At 38.7% G+C, this 20,072-nt stretch overlaps 1 protein-coding gene across 2 annotated transcripts in view; it reads left to right on the forward strand.

The window, feature by feature from the left end:
- MCM9 (minichromosome maintenance 9 homologous recombination repair factor) overlaps positions 1 to 17,033 on the forward strand; it is a 48,622-nt gene extending 31,589 nt beyond the window's left edge. Inside the window, exons 8-13 of one of the 2 annotated variants that reach the window (XM_018077905.2) lie at positions 2,893 to 3,067; positions 5,036 to 5,238; positions 6,228 to 6,431; positions 7,846 to 7,928; positions 12,417 to 12,562; positions 14,753 to 17,033. In XM_018077905.2, coding sequence (XP_017933394.1) covers positions 2,893 to 3,067; positions 5,036 to 5,238; positions 6,228 to 6,431; positions 7,846 to 7,928; positions 12,417 to 12,562; positions 14,753 to 16,280 — 2,339 coding nt within the window. In that variant the 3' untranslated portion in view covers positions 16,281 to 17,033. Of the gene's footprint in view, positions 1 to 2,892; positions 3,068 to 5,035; positions 5,239 to 6,227; positions 6,432 to 7,845; positions 7,929 to 8,899; positions 9,026 to 12,416; positions 12,563 to 14,752 lie in introns of those variants that run through there. The other variant, XM_018077906.1, reaches the window with a different exon arrangement.
- The last annotated feature ends 3,039 nt before the right edge of the window (positions 17,034 to 20,072 follow it).

Raw genomic sequence — 20,072 nt, forward strand, 5'->3', positions numbered from 1 at the left:
TTATTTCCAGGAAAAGGACATAGGGCTTATCAATAGCAATTTTTTTTCTGTATGCATTAAGAAAATTCAAGTTCAGGCAAGGAAAGGTCTTACCACATAACTGGTCGGATCTCCACAACTAGTCAGATCGTCACAACTAAGATCAGTTCGGAAGCTGTCACCCTGCAAGAGTTTTATTTACAAAGAAAAAATTTTAAATCCTAAGATGTGAATTTATTTCAACTGCTGGCACGTAGCTCATGGAAGTGTATTTACTGTGCCTACCACGTTTGTTGTTATTAAAGGAATTATAAGGTTCAGGTTCATATACAGAAGATGCGTCCTTTTGCTGGTGTGTTATCTTATATTTAAAGTTGTGAACCATAAAGGTTTATATGAACTGAAGAAGAAATTAATTTCCTTTCAAAATGTTCATCCTCTGCAAGTTGTAAACAATATAAGACCGTACTCACCTTGGAAAATGCCCTAAGCTGAAAATGGAGGTTGGAAGAATAGCAGAGCAAAATATCACAACTAAATTAAAACCACGGGTAGAACATGAACAAAACATAATCTTTTATCAATCTACTTTAGGCAAGAAGTTAAAGAAGCACTGTATCTGAACAAGACAAAAAGCTGCTTGAAATGAGTTAATTTTAAGGTTTTATTTAACTTTACTTATAAAAAGGAAGATTCACAAGTGTTTAAAAGAATTCTAGGTGCATTTTTAATATGCTAAGAGTGTGCAATATGAAGTACTGTATAAACAGCAACTGCAATGTTAGCTGCTTGAGAAGAGTGAAAAACTACTCTCAGTCCAGCACTTGTGATGAAATTGTTCTCAACACCTCTCAGAACAAGCAATTTTACTGTCAAACTACACACAACTAATCTAATCAAACAGGAAGGTGCATGAGGCTTTCAACATCCCTTAATAAGAATGAAAGTAGTGATTCGCTTACAGACCAAACCTTTTTGCCTGTGGAGCTCCCCCATGTGCCATGAGGCCCTTGTGGGTTGGGGTGGTTTCAGCTCTTTCTTTTTGTTATGTTTTTGTTTTTGTTTTTTCCTTTTTCTGTGCTGGTTTTGTTGGGGCTGGGTATTGATGGGAGCCCAAGTGCCAGTGTCACCCCCGTCTTGGGGCTGTGCAGGGCTAGCGGGCTCATGAGTCTGACCCCACAGAGCAGCTGCATTGCCCTGACCAGCACCCATGGCATCAACCTCTTGGCTGACGTGGCGTGCCGGGAGGCAGTGTGGCAGCACTGGGCTGGCTGGGGAGCCCCCTGAGTAAAGGGGGGTTTGCTGGTGGGGTGCTGGGTGCCCCGGGTGGGACGGGCTGTCCACATGGCTGTTCTGCTGTGAGCCTGTGTCACTGCTGCTGGAGAGGCCACCCACAGAGGGGCTGTGTAGGGAATGGAGCATTCCTGCTACACAGCTGTGCTGTCAGGAGACCATCCCCTTCCTCTTTTGTCAAGAAGGGCTTGGGTGACGTAATAAACTGTGAGACAATGCACCTTCCCTGTGCAGCGAGATTGCCACGTTGTGCAGCAGAGTAGGCCATCTTGTGTGGCAGCAGGAGCCCTGTGAGGGAGGCCATCTCATGGCTGCCATGCACAGAGCACAGGGAGAAGCGCAGTGACACAGCTCTGCAGCATCAGCGACATCCCTCACACCGCTGTGGGGAGAGAGTGGAGAGTGCCCAGGGCTTGGGGGGGTGTGAGTTGTGTACCCCTACCACAGGTGAAGATTCTGCATGGAAATAAATGTACAGCCAGGCTCTAGTACTTCCTGATGTGGTTATTTTGTGTTTTTATAATTCTGCTGTATGATTGACTGCCCGAGTTATTTGGTGCAAAGTCCCAAAAACTGAGAAAGATTGGACACAGTGAAGGAGATTCCTTACAACAAGCTGAAGTACTTATTAGTTTCAGGAAACATATATATTTCCAGTAACCTTTTGCTGGCCACTTGAGAACAAATGGGTACTGTGATGGGCTGTGCAGCAACGAGAAGGTTTCTGCAGCCTCTCTTCCCTGAACCAAATGGCGGGGAGCGGGATTCTTGTACGGCTTTGTCATAGAATTCCAGGAGATTTTAGGCTGGTTGCAGCTTGTCAACTACTGGGATATTTTGAGCAGAACACTGGAGTGAAAAATGAGGGCTAAAGATAGAGAAGAAGCTGGGAAATAGGGAATAGAAGGATTGAAAGGAGCTGCACGTACTTGCTAATGTGTGGCTGTTTCCACAGTTGTGCAGGCTTTTTGACTTGCCATCCATACGATGTTGTATCGTGTGTAGATTTACTGGGTAACTTTTTTTTATTTTTCTTCCGCCATTTCATCCTTGGGCATCTTTAGATTTTCACTTTTACTTAATGCTTAGAGGAAACCAAAATCTCATAAAGAAATGTAACTACCTTAGTTTAAGGGAAGAATTTGACTCTGCCTCCTGGGGCAAGGTGTTATGTGAGACTGAAATATATTTCTTTTTCCAAACTTTGCAGCTCCAAAATTTTGTCTGTTTTAGTAGTTGAGGAGGAAGAGGATCTGAATGGGTCCATTGCATAATTTTGCAATCTTTGCATTTGCCCTAATTTTCAGTATGATCTAGCAGACCTAGTCTTCATATCCTAATCTCTTTCGTTCATTTAACAAAGTCCTAAAACAAGTCACAATCAAACATGGCAAGTTTAACAGAATCTGCTCCACAGCTCCAGGCTAACCTGCCGCAACACTAGTGGGATTGATTACCAGTAGCTCTAAAGTGAGTTTCGTGGTAGAGGTATGTGGTGGAGCTACCCTGCTGCTCTGCCTTCTGTCCATGGCACAAGCCAGTACGCTGGGTCCCTTTCTTTCACTCAAGTGCATTCCTGCGTTTTAAGGAAAAGACTGACTAAAGTAATTGATTCTTCAGGCTTGACAGTGACTGCTGTGAAGGACTTTGGGGAGTGGAATTTGGAAGCTGGAGCACTGGTGCTTGCAGATGGAGGCCTTTGTTGCATTGATGAGTTCAACAGTATCAAAGAACATGACAGAACCAGCATCCATGAGGCAATGGAGCAACAAACCATCAGTGTTGCAAAGGCAGGGTAAGTGGCATGCTAACGTATGCAATAAAACAATATAGGATGTTTGTCTTATACTTACAAGGTTTGTCATGCTAATTAAATATATCTATTTTCTTTGTTGTACTTAAGAGTTTAGTTCTCAGCAGTATTTTTAAACTAGATGAGTCAGCATTTCCAAGGACAGTGCGCTGGACCAGAGGTTGCAAGTGATCAGAATAAATGCATACCCTCTTCATGTTGAGTTTTCAATCTACCACGTTAGGCCAGGTACTTTCCTAAGAAGACTTGGTGTTCTTTTCCTTGTCCTTTGCTGCAAGTGGTTGTACTAATCATATGTGAAATGAGGAACTTAGTAACTTTTTTTTGTTGCAACTCAGAAAGCGGGACTTCATTTCACCAACATCACAGAATCATAGAATCAATTAGGTTGGAAAAGACCTCTAAGATCATCGAGTCCAACCTTTGACTGATCACCACAGTATCAACTAGATCATAGCACTAAGTGCCATGTCCAGTCATTGCTTGAAAACTTCCAGAGGTGGTGGCTCCACCACCTCCCTGGGTGGCCCATTCCAATGCTTGATCACCCTTTCAGTGAAGAAATTTTTCCTGATGTCCAACCTGAACCTTCCCTGGCACAGCTTATGTCCTCTTGCCCTGTCAAGCCCAGTAATACTGCATGGCAACAAAAACAGATAAAGAGACTTCCAGGCTGCTGAATTTTATTTGTTGGTGTGATGTAAACTCCTGCTTACTTTTAGTTCCTCTCTCTCTTTTTTCTAAGTACTGTATGTTCAAATCTGCTATTCCTCCACACACACTCCTGCCCACTACTTGGATCTCTGAGTTCATATCTCATTCTCTCAGTCATATGCAGCTCTTGTCCAGGCCCAAATAATTTTCTGGCTGGTATTGCTGCAATTCCTGCTACTCAAAAGGAATCACCCTTTTCATATTCCTTCATATTGCGTTCAGCTCAGCTCTTGCTCCTATCACATCTTGACTTCTCTAACTGATCATGTCCTTTCCTTATTCTGAGTGTTTCCACTCTCTTTGGCAGACAGCAGTCAAGTGATGTCAGTCTCACCTGGGTGATTACTAGCCTTTGCTAATAATGCAGCTGGGCACAAATATTTGGTATCAACCTGATCCTGTCTCCTTAGTAAGACAGTGACATATTTTTGCTAGGTTCCTTGTTGTGGTCAGTTGTGTTTCGGAGACCCCAAACACTGTTTACTAACTTGCACATGTAGCCTCAGTTGCTCACTTCTAAGGACTACATATAATGAGGGTTTTTTGAGTAGTAACTTAGCACAGATAGATTAAACACCTTGTTAATTTAGGTCTTATTTTAGGGCATGAGAGATAAGTGTTTTTTCCTGTTGAGTGTGAGCCAGTGGAAGCTCTGTGGTCCTTCCTCTCAGTTACAGAAGAACTCTGGACATGAGGCTGCAGTTACTCAGGAGATGACTAGAAATAGCTCAGAGACAAACCAAAGTTAGAATGCTCCTGCTGCTGCCTTAACCAAAAAGAGTGCATTTGGACTACTAGAATAAAAAATAATCTTGCTTCACATCTACAGGCACATGCTAGGGCATCATGGTTAAAAGAGGAAAATGGCTGCCATCATTGTTTGCTTGGGTTCATATTAATGTTTACACGTAGGAATAAAACATATGTGTATGTTACGTTTTATTTTATTATCTGAAAAGTAATGTTGGTTTTCACTATTTAAGGACCTAGCTGTATATAGAGATTACTTGCAGCAATATTAGTCAGTTACTTTTCGTAGCCTGATCATTGTCTATCTAGTTGTTACTCTCCTACTGAGAGAAGCTGTACATATAATAAAAATTAATACAATAATTGTGTACATTGTTTAGCTCTTATGCTCTTTATGGTGTAAAAACATTAAAATTTTTAAACACTTTGAAATCATTTTCCCTACCAATTTAATTCAACCATAATGTTCACCATTCTTTTCTCTAGCTTGGTGTGCAAGCTTAATACAAGGACAACTATCCTGGCAGCAACAAACCCAAAAGGCCATTATGACCCTAGTGAGTCTGTCTCTGTCAACATAGCTCTTGGCAGTCCCCTGTTGAGCAGATTTGACCTGGTCTTAGTATTGCTGGATACAAAGAATGAGGAATGGGACCGCATCATTTCATCCTTCATCTTGCAAAATAAAGGTAAGAGTAGTCTTTTTGAATTGTAAGGTGTTATTTGGTTGGTCAGTTCTGGTTTTGTTTTTTCTTGGTTTCTTTTATTTCCCTGCCTTTTGGTTTGTTATTCTTGAGTCTTTCATACTAATCAGTGAATACATTTTTGTTGTGGTGATTTTCTGCTGTATGGTTGTTTTTCAAGTAGGACTAAGATAGAAATTAATTAGGAGGGGTGAGCTGAGAACACTATGCTTTTACTCTGTGATCATCAAGAGATTTCAGCCCAGGATGCTCAGTAAGTGGATGGTTTCCATCCTGCACCTTTACATTGTGTGATCTGCAGACTCTAAACTCCATGCAATTGTACTTGTGTTAATGGGAAACCTAATTCAGGCAGAACAGATTGGAGCTGCATGTGCTGCAGGGCTCAAAGAATGAACAATGGTGTTCCCAATGTGGAACTTTGTGCTCTAGACTTGGGGAAGGCAATATGATTTAATTTTAACCAGTGCCTTCCTCATCCACTTTAGGAACATGAATTTGATCCCCATTCCATAAGAAGTGATTAGAGGAAACTTCTTCAGCTAGCTTCCTTCTCTTTCTTAAGTATTTCCCTACAAAAAGTGTTCAGAATATGGCAGGTAGCTTTTGGTTCCTAGAAGGTGGGTAAAACAGACAGAGGAGGTACATACACTCATGTAGGATTTTTCATTTTAAGGAATTCCAAAGCACTTGGTACTGCCTATACCATCTGGTGGGCAGTGAGGCTGACTGAGCAGTTCTGCTGAAATGACTGGAGGCTTTACTGTGGATTTTGATAGGAGAGGGATTGGATGGTGTAAAATTCTGCACTGGAATTTGACCAAGTTCTTGAGGACTAGCGTACAGACCAGCCAGTGTGCCCCAAAAGTACAGTAATGTGTCTTTTATAGTCACCTGTCTATTTAACAGAAATTCTTAGGAAGAAACTTGATGTCTGTTGTTAAAGAATTACTGATAAGGCAGTTCTAATGCAGGTTGCCCAAGCAAATCAGAAAAGCTCTGGAGCATGGAAAAGATGAAAACCTACTTCTGCCTTATAAAAAGCATACAGCCGAAATTGTCTGATGAGAGTAACCTGATCCTTGTGCGCTACTATCAAATGCAGCGTCAGAGCGACTGCAGGAATGCTGCCCGGACCACCATCCGCTTATTGGAGAGTTTGATCCGCCTTGCAGAGGGTAAGGCCCCGGCATTTTTATTTTTAGGCTAACAATTAACCTTTATGAAATGAATAGGGGTATAATTATAGCCAGTAAGCAGAATAGTAGCTTTTCTATAGAGGTGATTATTGCATTGTTTTATCTTTCTAATCTAAGAGACTGTGAGTTGAAGATTTTGAATGTGGGAAAAGGTGTTACGTTTAGATTATCAAAAGCACTTTTAGTTTTGACATTCTCACACACGTAATCAACAGCTAAACCACTGAAAGAAATAGTATTTGAGAGAAAAATCTCAGAAATTATGTGCCTATATGAAAAGCAGTCTCAGGATTTACTTGGCTTCATTTGAGTCAAATATTTATTTCTATCCCAAAATTAATATAAACATAAACATAACATGTTTTTTGTTTCTGTAAGTATCAGTAATCAAGTCTGTATTTTGCAATACAACTTCAGCATTTCCAACTCTGAGTTCAAATCATATTTCATTTATAAGAACAAAAACAAAGGAAGCAGTAGGTTTTTGTCTTAACATGATTTTATTTTATAAAATGACATATCAAATATTTTCGAGATGAATTTAAAATTATGTACTGTATTTTGTTTAACAATCATAAATGGCAATGTAGTGCTTCCTGTGTCAGATGTTTATATCTTGTTCTCCATTTTGGGGGAAAGACATTCTCCATTTAAGTGAAAGACATTCCTAACTTCTGGGATTCACGTGTAATTTTCACATTCAGTGTTTCTTCCATTCTTATTAGTTCATGTGATTGGAGCTTTTAGTAATATTTTGTTCTTTTAAACTATTATGTAGATAGTATTAATTAATCTGCTTTTCTCCTGATGACTAAGACTTGAGCGTGTTTCCATGGCCAATCAGGAGAAAGGCTTCATGTGGTAAATTATTTGCATTATATCTATTTACAAAAATTCATTTTTGTTTTGCTAACTTAAGAAAGGGAAGGAAGAAAAAATTAAGCTACTGTAGAGGAAAGCATTTTAAATGATGCTAAATTTGTAATACAGACCAGTGTAGAGGAAATCATATTTTTTCTGACCCGTGATGAAAACTAGATTTTATTTTTTCACTTTATGGTGATGACATGTACCTATATAGAGATGTTTCATATCACACTCTTTGTTGTGTTATCTGAACTTCACATTTTTTAATTGCAGAATTTTGAGCATGTTTATTTGAACTGTCAGTGTAACTGTAATTTGAAAGTCACACCACATTGTTTACTAGAAAAACTAAGGCTTCCAATTTCCGTTGAAATTGACCCTAAAATCAAAAATTATCGTATTTATGTGTAAGTTATGCCCGTGTCCAAGTGTTTGAAGAGCTGAAGAAATTTGAAGAAATATCTTGTTCCTTCTAGTACAAAAAATTGGTTTTGACTTTGGTAACATTTTTTGATATTTTTGATAGCTCACGCCCGGTTGATGTTTAGGGATACTGTGACTTTGGAAGATGCAGTAACTGTGGTGTCAGTGATGGAATCTTCTATGCAGGTAAGGTTTCTTGCAGACATTGCCATTGCTGCAATACCCCATTGAAGGGATTCAGTTTTTCATGTACACATGTGCCAGATCCCTTCGTCTCTTTGGAAAGGGTTTTATAGACTCATGGAAAGAAGGTCATCAGGGATCTTGACAAGTCTTTTTTAGTCCATCTGGATTGTTAAAATCCTTAAACAGAGATTATACTGAAAAATCTGGATTAGCAATAAAGGCCTGATACCTTTTTTTATAGACTTCACAGTCTAAGTGAAGTTTTGGCATACTATTGAGTTTTGGTAATCTACATTTTAAAGAGCTTTTGAGCCATAAATTCCATGTTTAATAGCCTCTGATGGGTTTTTTCTCCATGATGTTATGTAGTCACTAATTAACTAGGTATGAGAGAACCTAATAATTTTTTTAAGCAAGTCTGAACAATTGCCAAGACCTACACTTTATTTTGCCATTAAATCATTTTGAACTATGTTGGTGGTAATAGTAAAACTCAGAACTTGTAGAAGGCTAATTTTACTCTGAGAAACCTTCAAATTCCGAACATGGTTGGACAGAAATTTGTGCATTCCAGTTATCATGTGGATTTATGTAATGCTTCCATGTAAAAAGGCATTAAATAAATGTGGAAAGCTAGATTTTAGTTTACTGTAATGTTGTTAGGATGTTGAAAAGGCAGCACATTTAGAATTAATAAAAGAAATGTGAATCTGATAGAAGGGATTTTTTTTTAGTAGAAATGTGGAAAATAATATAGGCACTATTACTTCAGATAGAATATTTTTAAGAGAAATAAACCTTCATGCTTTGGAGTAGGAAAAAAATTACCATAAGCAGATTATCCAAAGTTTTATGCGTAGGAGCTTTTAGCATGTCTGAAATATTTGGGTTTGGCTCTGTCAGAGATGGTGTACTCCACTGCACAGCTGACTGGTCTGATCCAAAATGGCATTTCCTATGTTTCTGTATAGGTTGATATGAATATATTCAAAGTTTTATATAGCACCCATTAGCTCAATGGACCTGAAAGACCTTTGCAGGAGTAGATATGTTCCTTTTTGGAGACAAAGCTCTTCAGGATAGATGCACAAAGTCATATGTGGCAGGTAGGCCCTTGTGATCTCCCTTGTTCTTTCAGTGAGGGTTGAGAGACTTGCAATTTGTGCCACAGATAATCTACTGCACAGTGTAGCAAATGGAATTTATCTCAAAAATACTACGGGGCCTGACCTTATTAAGTAGGAAAAGATTATTGCACTGTTTTGAAGAGCTCAGCTTTTCAATGACAGCACTGCATCTAAGTTAAAATGTGAAGCTGCTGAAATAGTGGAAGATATCACATAAGTGTTCATTAACTGCAATTAAACCTGTAATTAACTAGATGGGAATTTGATGGGACAGTGATTTTGAAGCAATATAGTTTTGGATATAAGAACTCTGAAATACTAATTTTCTTTGTTTGTTTTTGGTAAGAGATCAAAAAGTGAAATGTATGCATATAATAGTATGTCATCTCTGTGTCTCTCTACCTCATCAGCATGAGTAAAAGCAAAAGAATTGTTTTAACTATGGCTCATTCTTTCATTTTTATGCAGCCCTGCCCTCAAGGGCTGCAGTTTGCATAACAAGCATCTGTCTAGTAAGAGTCAGTGAGAAATTTACCTGAATTATGACTGCAGAAGACTACCTGGGAGTAGTTGGTGTGCTCACTGTATTTGTTCCACTCTTCACTTCTTATGAGCAAGTAGACAAATGTGTTCATTTTTGCTAGGAATCTGCAAATTTGTGCTCTGCTATTTAAGTTCAAATTTTACTTTCCTCCTGGAAAGTATAAATGATTCACTGAAACTGTTTCTTTTTTGATGGAAGAGATTTCTTTGTTTTAGTAAAAAAAGATAGAAAGTAGCATGCAAAAGTTTATTTTCAGAAATGGATTTCTTCTCTAGAAAAAGAAAAACCACAACATTTTGTATAGATACATCCTCTGTTTCCAACCTAATTGTCAGTCTGTAGAATGAGGTTGTAAATGGGGAAATACGAGTATCCTTCTTGAAGGACTGGCTGCCACCTTTTACCTCAGCAAACTCCATCTTCAACACTGTCTTTGGAACTTCTACAATAAGTCATATTCTTGCCAGTATAAATTTAAAGTTTACAGTTCTCCTGCGAGTGTTCAGATATTTCTTGTGAGCCCTCTTGGGAAGGAAGACTATAAAATTTTCTTCACCAACCTAGTTCATTGTGGTTTTTTGTTCATTTTGTCCTCGAATTCACCCTTATATTTCTCTTCCTACTTTGTCAACATATTTCAATTCCCCCACTTGATCTTTTCTTTGTCTCATTTCCTCTTGTTAATACTGTCTCCCTCCTTCTCTTGGTCATGTTTCCATCCTTGTTTTATTCCTTTTACAATCACTCTTCTTTTATTCCTTTTTATATTGGATTATCCCATTCCTGGCATTTTACGCCCTTCCTTTCTGCTAACTTTCTCTGTAACACTTTCTTTTTTTTCTTTCTCTGTTCTACATCCTCCTCCCTCAGCATGTGATTTTGTCATATGGTTACCTTCCTCTACTCAAAATGATATCTCAGAATCTCAGAGGGGCAGATATCTCAGAGACATGAGCACCAGCACAGGAATGAAACCTCACAGATATTTTAAATTCACTTAGAATTTCACACACAAACACACAGACTATTTAAAAGAAGCTCATTGTGATGGCCGAGTACAGCACTGAAAACTCAGTGAGGACAAGACATTATTGTACCCCATGGCTATATATCTACTTTTTTTCCACTGGATCTTTAGGTCACAGGCTGACAGTAATCAGGCCAAAAGGAACTATCTTTTGTTAGTGTTTTGCTTAATATTTTCTTTATTGCCCGCTGTTCTAATGTCAGTATTCTCAATTTCTTCACATATTTTTCTGTGGAATTCATTTCCAGTGTACTTGAATATTTCAGAAATACCAATTCACATATCCTCACACAGTCCTTGTGAAGTGATGGGATGGTACTAGTCCTGTTCTATGATGTGAGGCTGAATTATGCACAATGAGAAGAAATTGTCTGCTGGAACATACCCCGTGAGAGATGTTTGGGGTTTCAGAGTAGTAACACTTTGAGTGTTTGAGTATATTTTCTGTTTTCTGCAATTTCCTTCTGTGCACACACCACATCAGGATCCCACTTACAGATTTATTGTCTTTCAAAACCTTTTCTTAACTGGCTCATTCTGAGTCACAAGAACTAGAACTTAGTGTCAGACGTGGAATCTGGTTCTCCTTGGCTGCTTTTAACTGTTCTAACCAAGACACTGAGTCCCCACCTCATCACCTATGAACTTTCCAGTTCCCGAAGCAAATACTGCAGAGACTACAGACTTGTGCTTCTGTGTGGAACAGATCTATCATGTGCCTGAATTGATATGCAAAAAAACAACCCCAAGTGGTAACTTCAGTGAGATGCATTAGAGGTTGCATGAATGGCCTTATTTTTAGCGGTGTGCAGTGTTAGAGGGCTTTAATTAGCCAACAGAATTATGTTTTTCGATGTAATTTTTTTAATGTAAAATTTAAACTTTTCAAAATGGGAGAACCATAAATTGCCACGGTTGAAAATGTATGGTACATGTGATGCCGTATGTAGCAATTTCTGTATCTGGAGACTCCACCGACTTGTGCTATTGCTCTCATGGTACTTGATACATATCTTGTTCATTACTTGTACTGAATTTTATAGATTAGACAGGAGTGGTAAACACTAACTAATTTGTGGCAAAATAGAGGGTTTGTGGTGTGAGGTGTTTTTTCCCAAAGAGCAGTTAACTACAGAGCTATTCTAGATTATTTGTTGTGGAACAAATCACTGTGCAAGATGCTCTGTTCCAAATAAAAATTATTTAATTTTTACAAGGCACAGCAAAATTGTCCCAGGTTAAAATCACTTACAAGTCACTGGGATTACTCCCAAATGGTTACTCTTAAAGAACTACTCAGAAATATTTCTGCCAGACAAGTCACCCTGTGTTGATAAACCTTAATACCCAAGTCTTTCCCTTTAAGAAATGAGGCAAAGCTAATGAAAACTTCTAGTAGTCAGAACTACTTCTGTTATAAAAGTTCCTCACATGGGCAGAATTTTTACTAGGTATTTGGAAAACTTTTATAACTGTCATTTTCATTTTCAGTCATGATGTTCTCAAGCCTTAGGTGGACTTCCCATTCTTTGTATCAATAAAAATAAACCAGGACAAGTAAACTGCAGGCTTGATCATGTAATTGCTTTATGTGTACGAGCAACTTTGCCCATGTGAGCAGACCTAATGGGATTATTTATGTGGATACAATTAATAAATATTTTTACCTTAAGCTTTAAAATTTGTAGGGGAGAATTTTGGATAAAATGATCTGCACTGTGTTAATTTGGTGCTGAGTAATAAAAGTAGTTTCCTACTATTTTTTTTCTCCAATCTCTTTGTTGACATAGGGGGGTGCACTTCTTGGAGGCATCAATGCCTTACACACCTCATTTCCCGAAAATCCAATGGCGCAGTACCGAACACAGTGTGAACTCATATTGGAGCGGCTGGAGCTGCAAGATCTTCTGCACAAAGAGCTACAAAGACTTGACAGGTCTATACAAAGCAACAAACTAATTCAGAAGCGAAAAAGAAGTTGTTTCATGATAATATTTGGAGAGAGTCTAAAAATAGGGTCTGGCATTGGGAAGGGACTTGTTCTTTAGAGGACATGGATAATCAGAGAGATTGTTTTGAAGTAGCACTTTGAGATCAAGATCATTTCTCTCTCTGGGTTATGGAATTTACAAATATTTTAAGAGCATTTTAATCAGTTCTCAACTCATATCCCAATACTATGCTCGGATAAATTTTAGCAGAGCTTCTTAGAGCCAAATGCCAGATTCTGTAGCTGATCAAATAATTTTATATAACCTTTTGTTGCTTGCAGCAGATCTGCTTCATGATTTTTTAAGCCTTCTTTTGTGTTGGGCTTGTCAGGATCCTTCCCTTTCTGCTAAGGGAAAATGTAAGCCTGGATCAAAATTCTGTTCTTTCGGGTGATTTTTCTTTTTTGACATGCTGGAATTTTCACTGTCTCATCTCTAGCTTTCAGCTCACTGCAGTAATCTTTGGAAAGTCTATTTGTCATTTTTAATAGAAAGCTATTAATGTACTGAGGCTGAGAGAAAAACACAAGGATTGAAAGGAAATAAAATACAAAAAAATAACACTTGTTTCCTGGAATGAGATTAGGCTCTAAAGAAACTTGTACTTTCTTGTTGTTAAAGGAAGATAAAAGATTAATGTTGTTGAATTTGATGGAAACAGCTGGGAGAATTCACTTTTCTTTTAACTACTTTTGAGACTTATTTTGTAAGTCATAGTAATGATATGTTAAATAACCACAGAGTCAACAAAAGCAGATGAAAATAGGATATATTCCAGAGACAGACAAAAACTAGTTTTAAAACAGAGGTGTTCACAAGGGATCATAGAAATGTAGGATGGGATGGGAGATCAAATACAAAGACAGGATCAGGTCTGCATTTGACCTTCCTGGCAGGGGCTCATGTTATCTGTTCTGAAGCCCTTCTAATGATGAGGATTTTCCATTGCCACTGTATAGTCTATTCCATGATTGCTCCACCTAATGCTCATAAAGGTTTTCCCAATATCTCATTGAACCCCCTATGCTGCAAATTAAGCTGATTTCTTCTTCTGTCCCTTAAGCAGCTTAGGGAATACTAAATTAATGTCCTCTTTAAAATAACCTATTCTGTACTGAAAGACTTGTTCCATGCATTCCCCCTATTTCAATAAAACAAGCATATATCTCTCATCCCTTCACGACAAGTCATAGTCTATATCCCATAAAAAATTTAAGAATAAACATGTTAGTAAACAGTTATGATAATTACTCTAAAACATACTTGTCAATGTAATGTTTTGTCTCTCATATAGCAGAGAAACTGTTTATAATGCATAAGTATCATTTCTCTTAGACAAATGTATTTACTTTTGGGATGGACTCTGGCTGCTTTTCACTCACAGTTTGTATCACTATTTAGCAAAAAAACAGAATACTGTCTCCCTTTGAAACTATATGTTTAAGTACAATAAACAGAATATCAGCTATAATGAGATTGGAGGGAACCCTCATTCTAGCACCTCTGTTGTTTTGGTGGGCCATGAGAATACTGATAGCCACAGACAGTCATAATTAAGTGTTATAAGTGATCTGAGATGCTTTCACTCTATCATATGGAGTTTTTGACATGTTGTGTACATAGCGATTATGAGAGAAATCCAACAACAACCACTGTTCCAAGTAATACCTAGATTTTCCATTCCAATAACTTGTTTGAGGCTTTGTCTGGTTCAGGATAAAATTTAATTAGGTTCCTGTTCTAGCAGATAGATTTACAGAATATGTAAAATCCCGAGGGACTTTGTAAGTAGTTGTAAGTAGTGCAAATGGTTGTAAGTAGTGCAAAACTGTTTGTTTAGTTTTTATTTTTTTTCTGTTTGGTTTACCAAGGAAATGCAGTTTAGGTGGTTACTTCCTCTGTCCATCTATCAATTAGGGACAGTAAATTCTACCAATTACTGTCAAAGGTGCTGAAAGATCACAGACTGCAACACCAGCTTTTGTAACTGTATGTGAAACTTAGCACTATACCTTTGTGGGCTACGTTATTTGTAGCTTTCCAACAGTCATACCTATTAAGTATCAATAATGCAATGAAGAAAGAAAAAGAAAGAAAAATAATTTACTATGGCCTTTTTTTTTTTCACTTTATAGATTGCAAATGGAAAATTCATCCCAGCTGCAGCCTGAAGAGACAAATTTCAGTGCTACCACAAGATGCTTGAACGGGGATGTGTTTGGACAGTCAAAGCAAAGGTCTCAGTCAGAACCTTCAAAGCAACAAGAGGATAACTCTGAGTCACAGCCTTTGCCTGAAGGCAGCTGTGACAGGGATATTCATCCAGAAACCTTGTGCAACCAAGCACATGGTAATAACAAAAATACCAACAGCCTGGCATGGTTTGACAGCCTGGAAGAGCGCAGAGTTGATGCTGAAGAAACTTCTCAGAAGAAGTCTCCAGTGCCCAAGATATCTCCAAATAACTTGGCTTCAAAAACCCCGTGTAAAATATCCTGTTCTGAAGAAAGATCCGCTTCAGTACCTATGAAGGGAAATGGAATACGAGAGTCACTAACAGCTGTGGATCTGCATGCTCCTTTGAAACAGGACAAAGTTTCCAAGTTAAGCAGGAAAAGGACTGAAGAACACAACTGTTCTTCTTCAGAAGCTCGTATTCCAGACCCAGCATCACCAAGTGCTAGTGTGCAGGATTCAGTTATTACACAACATGCTTCTAAAAGGTGGCAGAGGCTGCACACGGAGAAATCACGTGGATTCTTTACAAGTACACAGGACCCTGAGGCAAAGGCTCTTCATTCAGTATTACCTGCCTCTGGCCTGTCAAATCTTTCAAGTGATGCAGATTCTGTGCTAGGGGAAGAAGAGAACAGTATATCTGTAGCAGCAAAAAGTGCAACAATTTCCCTGAGAAAACGAAGTAAACGTCAAGTAGTGAAGGAAACAAATGTAAGTTCCCATGAGCCAGAAATCTTCGACAGTGAAAGTCCCCCAACTGCTAAACTGGCTAAATTTTCTTTCAGACCAAGGACAAAACTTGATCATTCTTCAGAGAAGAAAAATGAAGAAGTTTCTCTTTTTCACAATGAAACTATTTTTAAGCCAGGGGAGCAGCTCCAGGGAGAGCAGGTGCCAGAAGCATGCTGCCCCCCTGAGGAAGGCAAGATGACGTTGACTCGCTTAGGAAAATGTAGTTTGGAAAAGCGATCAATTGATAATAAAGGGAAAGAAGAGCAGGAGAGTCAGGCCTTAGGGAAAGAAATCAGAGGAAGGGCAACAATATGCTCTGATGTCAGTTTTGATGCTGCGTCACATCCACCCCCTGAGAAGAAAAGGGAAGGAGAGGAGAAACTTGGTGGCCCAAGCACAGGGAAGGTGCGCTCCAGCACATTAGCCAAACTGTCAACTTTCTCCTTTGTGTCACGTCCTGAGTCAAAATCAGAAACCTCACCTGCCATTAGGACTGGCACTAACAAGGAAAGCCATAGTACATCACTGAAGGTGCACATGAGCAATCCTAGCAGAAGGAAGAGTTTTGTGTTGGGAAATGCTGGTAAGGCCAGTGTGATAACACAGAAATCTCTCTTCTCAATAGCAGAGCTAGATGATTCTACATTAGATTTTGATTGGGATGAAGAGGTTAGGAAAAATCCAAGCTCATAACATGTATATCTTCCCGATTACTTAACATGCAGTTCTTCTGAATCTTCACCCTTCTATCAATTGTATCCATGGTTTTCAAACTATTTCATAGATTCATCCTGGACCTGAGTTGACACCAATGAACATACTTTCTTTAAGGGCCACATACTTTACATAAGCTAAGGACCATGTGTACTGCAGGCCTGATGTGGCTTTTAGTTTTCTAAACTCTTCCCAAGACTATTTATCCTAGTTGACTGTTCTGATTGACCTGATGAAACCTGAAGATTTGTATGGTTATGTTCATGTGTCCAGAGTGAATGATCTTGCAGAAGAGCAGGCTTGATTGACTTTATCCTTTATTTCATGTAACAGTTAGAATTACACATGATTCAAATTGTCCTTCCAAATGACTATACTGCTTTAGAAAAATGATGATGCTAAAGCTATGTAATTATATTTTGTTCAACTATTTGTCTCAACATAGTTACCAATATTGTCATTTATCATCATGCTATGGTAAGTATTTCCATGTTATCATGATCATGACAATTTTGCTGCATCTTTGATTACTGTGCTCCTTGTCACATGTCTAATGTTGAAGACATGGATAGAGAGATTTTTGTTTCTGTTTTTTAATTTCAATTTTAAATACACTGGTTCAGATATCTGTGTTTGTGTTCTGGGTCATTTTATCAAAACCCAACTCTGTAATAAACACACAGTTCTCCACTGCAGAGACAACAAATTTCAGGTGATTGAATGGGAGTCTTCAGTAACCAGGGTAACTTTAATGCAGTCAGTAAGCCCTGGCATAGAAACTATACTTCAAACATAGCACCATGGTGAAGAGCTTCCCTAGTGCAGCTTGGTTCTGATTCAGATAATGTTTACTCAGCTATTTTAATTGTGATTAGAGTTTTACTGCATCTGATATGCAGTTCATCTTCCGTAGCATGCTACCTCATTTGTCTAATGGGAAATTAATCTATTAATGCATTACATGTTTACAGGGAAAAGTAAGCCTTAATTTTCTTTTAGTGACTTGACTGGTATGTTTCTTCTCTATTTTGACTCTCCACGGAATATGTTTGTTATTACCTGCAAGGTAAACAGAAAATAGAGTGGTTGCTTACAGCACAGTAAATCCTTTGAGAGACTTCCTAGCACAACAACAGATTCTCTGTTGATTTGCTTAGAAGTAGCTCCCTTGAAACCAGGTGAGTTAAAATACTGCAAAATTTCAGAGAATTGAGGGAGTGTGAGGCCCAAGTACTCCGGAGTGATACAAGAATAGTAGGGATAGTAGTTGGCTTACTGTTAAGGGTTTTGGGAAAAAGACAGAAACATTACTGTCCAGACTGCTTGTGGGGTAATTCCTCCACTGGAACATGACATCAACTAAAACAAGTGGAATTTATCCACCTCCCTCCCAAAGCACAGAGCCACCCATCACGTTCCTTCTCACCAACACCTATGCCAGGTCAAGGGAGACATGCCCCCATGACCTACTGCCAGAGAAAATCAGAAGTTTCCTACAAGATGCTGTGTCTACACTGAAACTTGAGAAGAGTCAAGAATACTGGAGCTATTAACGTTTATGGTGGTCTTCCTACTTGTATTTTTTGCATCAACCACTTGCATGGTGGTCTCATTTACAATCAGAAATCCTCTTTGCTAGCTGTTTGGTTTGATGGATGTTACTAGCTGGCCAGTGCAAAGCCAGAACATAGCTACTGGATCCCATTCAAGCATCATGAATTCTTTTACCATGTAAAATGATAAATTAGTCAAGAGAAATTTCATCCACCTATGCTGGAAGTACTGTTTTATTTATCACATCCCTATAGAACAGTAGCTATGGCCTCATCTAATGTAATTTGTTGTTTAAGGTTATGTGACAAGCTGATCTCAAGAACTGCAGGACCTTTTCCTAAATATTCTTTTGTGGGAGGCTGATTGACTTTTTTGTCTGGCTTGCAGATGTCCTTAGTACTCAACAGCTAAAGCTTAAATCAGTGAGATTTGTGTAAGGTGCAGTGTAATCATAATTTCACCCTTGTGTCTTCATCTCTCTCGTATTCTTGGTTGTGAATTGGCCCCTTCAAGAAGAAATGGTAGTGAGTAGTCTCACTTGGGATATCTGGGAGTAGAGGAAACGAGAAAATTATAGAGGTTCAAAGTGCTTCTTGCTGAGGACATCTGAGAGCCTAAGACCTCCCACATTTTAGCACCTGTCTTTACTAGGTTGCAAGTCAAGCTTGCAGCCCTCAAAACAGTGTGTCTGAGCACATTAGGACAAGTTTGATAATCCCTGGAGACTTTCCAGACTTCCTGGAAAGAGCATGGCTGGGTTGCTATCTACCACTTAGATATGTTTTAGTGACCTAAATCTAAACCTAGACTGTAGAATTTAGGCAGAGTGAATTCCATCATTTTTTGTAGTGTCTGAATGGTTAATAATTTTTGAGGGACAATATGTTAGATAGTATATCAGTAAAAAATAAGTTTGCTCTTCAGACTCCCCAGACTAGAAGTAGTCCACCTTATGAAGTGGAACAATGCTTCTTTATTGAGCAGAGGTTTTTGAGATGTGAGGGATCGCTTCTCCCTTTTGTGTAACATGAGAAGTGGAACAAAAGCCCAAAGGAGTCAAGGAAGGATACTGAAAACTCCAATCACACTGAGGTCACTCTGCCTAGAAGACCACTTGGGCGTTGTTTCCCAGTTAGAAGCAAAGAAAAGGAGGCACAGGGACATCAGAGACATTCTACTGAGCTTTCAGAAAGGCCCATCTTTCCTATATTATCAGAAGAAAAGCACCGATGTTTTTTCAAACTGTCTGCAAAGAGGTTCTAGCCACCAAAATGTATGAGGTAAATAACCAAAGAATAAATTTGGAAAGGCAGATACTGCTGAGATAATTCTTTACTTTATCAGACCAGTTGAAATACTACTGTTGTGGTACTGTTTCTGATTCATAGCACAAATTCAGAGCATCCAAGGTAAATGCAAAGCACCGAGTAATAAGAAAATGATACCTGCTGCTGATTTACTCTCTCCCTCACCACTGCCATTTATCAGTGTCTTGGCAGGAAACATGGCTAACTTCTTTCCTTTCCCTTTTTAAACCATCTTCCCCCACAAATAATCCCAAGTTTCAATGTTTTTTGAGTGCTACAATAGCCCAGTGATGGGATAATTTAAACCATTATGGCAGTGACAGTTTGCTGGGCTAACCTACAGATGAATTTCCCTTTCATCAGTGGGCAGATGAGTCACTCCCTGTCAGCCTGTCTTCCTGGCCAGACACTGAGCCGTTATCTCCATCTTTTAACACTTGCCTCTCCGAGTCTATGATCTATCAAACCAATTACTACTGTTGAATATACTTGTATTTTATTAAGCTGTGTTCATGGAAGGTGAATGTATATGTTACTGTTGCTGTCTTAAAACCCAGTTGAACCAAACTTTAGAAGCCACTGGTTTAGTAGTGTGATCAGGCCCTCGTTTGTGAGCAGCAGTGAAATGCCATTAGATATTCAGTGGCCAGACTCCACTGCCTTGGCTGAAACCAGATTTCATCAAGTTAGTGTGGGACTGGATCATGTCCCATAGTAGTGTTCTCCTGGATGGCCCATGCAGACATGCTGATGACTCAAAAGGAAGGTGGAAAGCAAAAAACCCAACAATTTAATTAGGTATTGTTTAATTACATTTTTGGATTAAAAAAATGCTTCATCATAATTCTTTTAATCCTGCTGCATGGTACTTTTGCAGGGAAAGGCACAGCCTTGTCTAAAACGGGACTGG

This window comes from Manacus vitellinus, unplaced genomic scaffold, assembly GCF_001715985.3.
Source record: "Manacus vitellinus isolate BGI_N305 unplaced genomic scaffold, ASM171598v3 scaffold_4_pilon, whole genome shotgun sequence".
NCBI classification, from domain to species: Eukaryota; Metazoa; Chordata; class Aves; order Passeriformes; family Pipridae; genus Manacus; species Manacus vitellinus.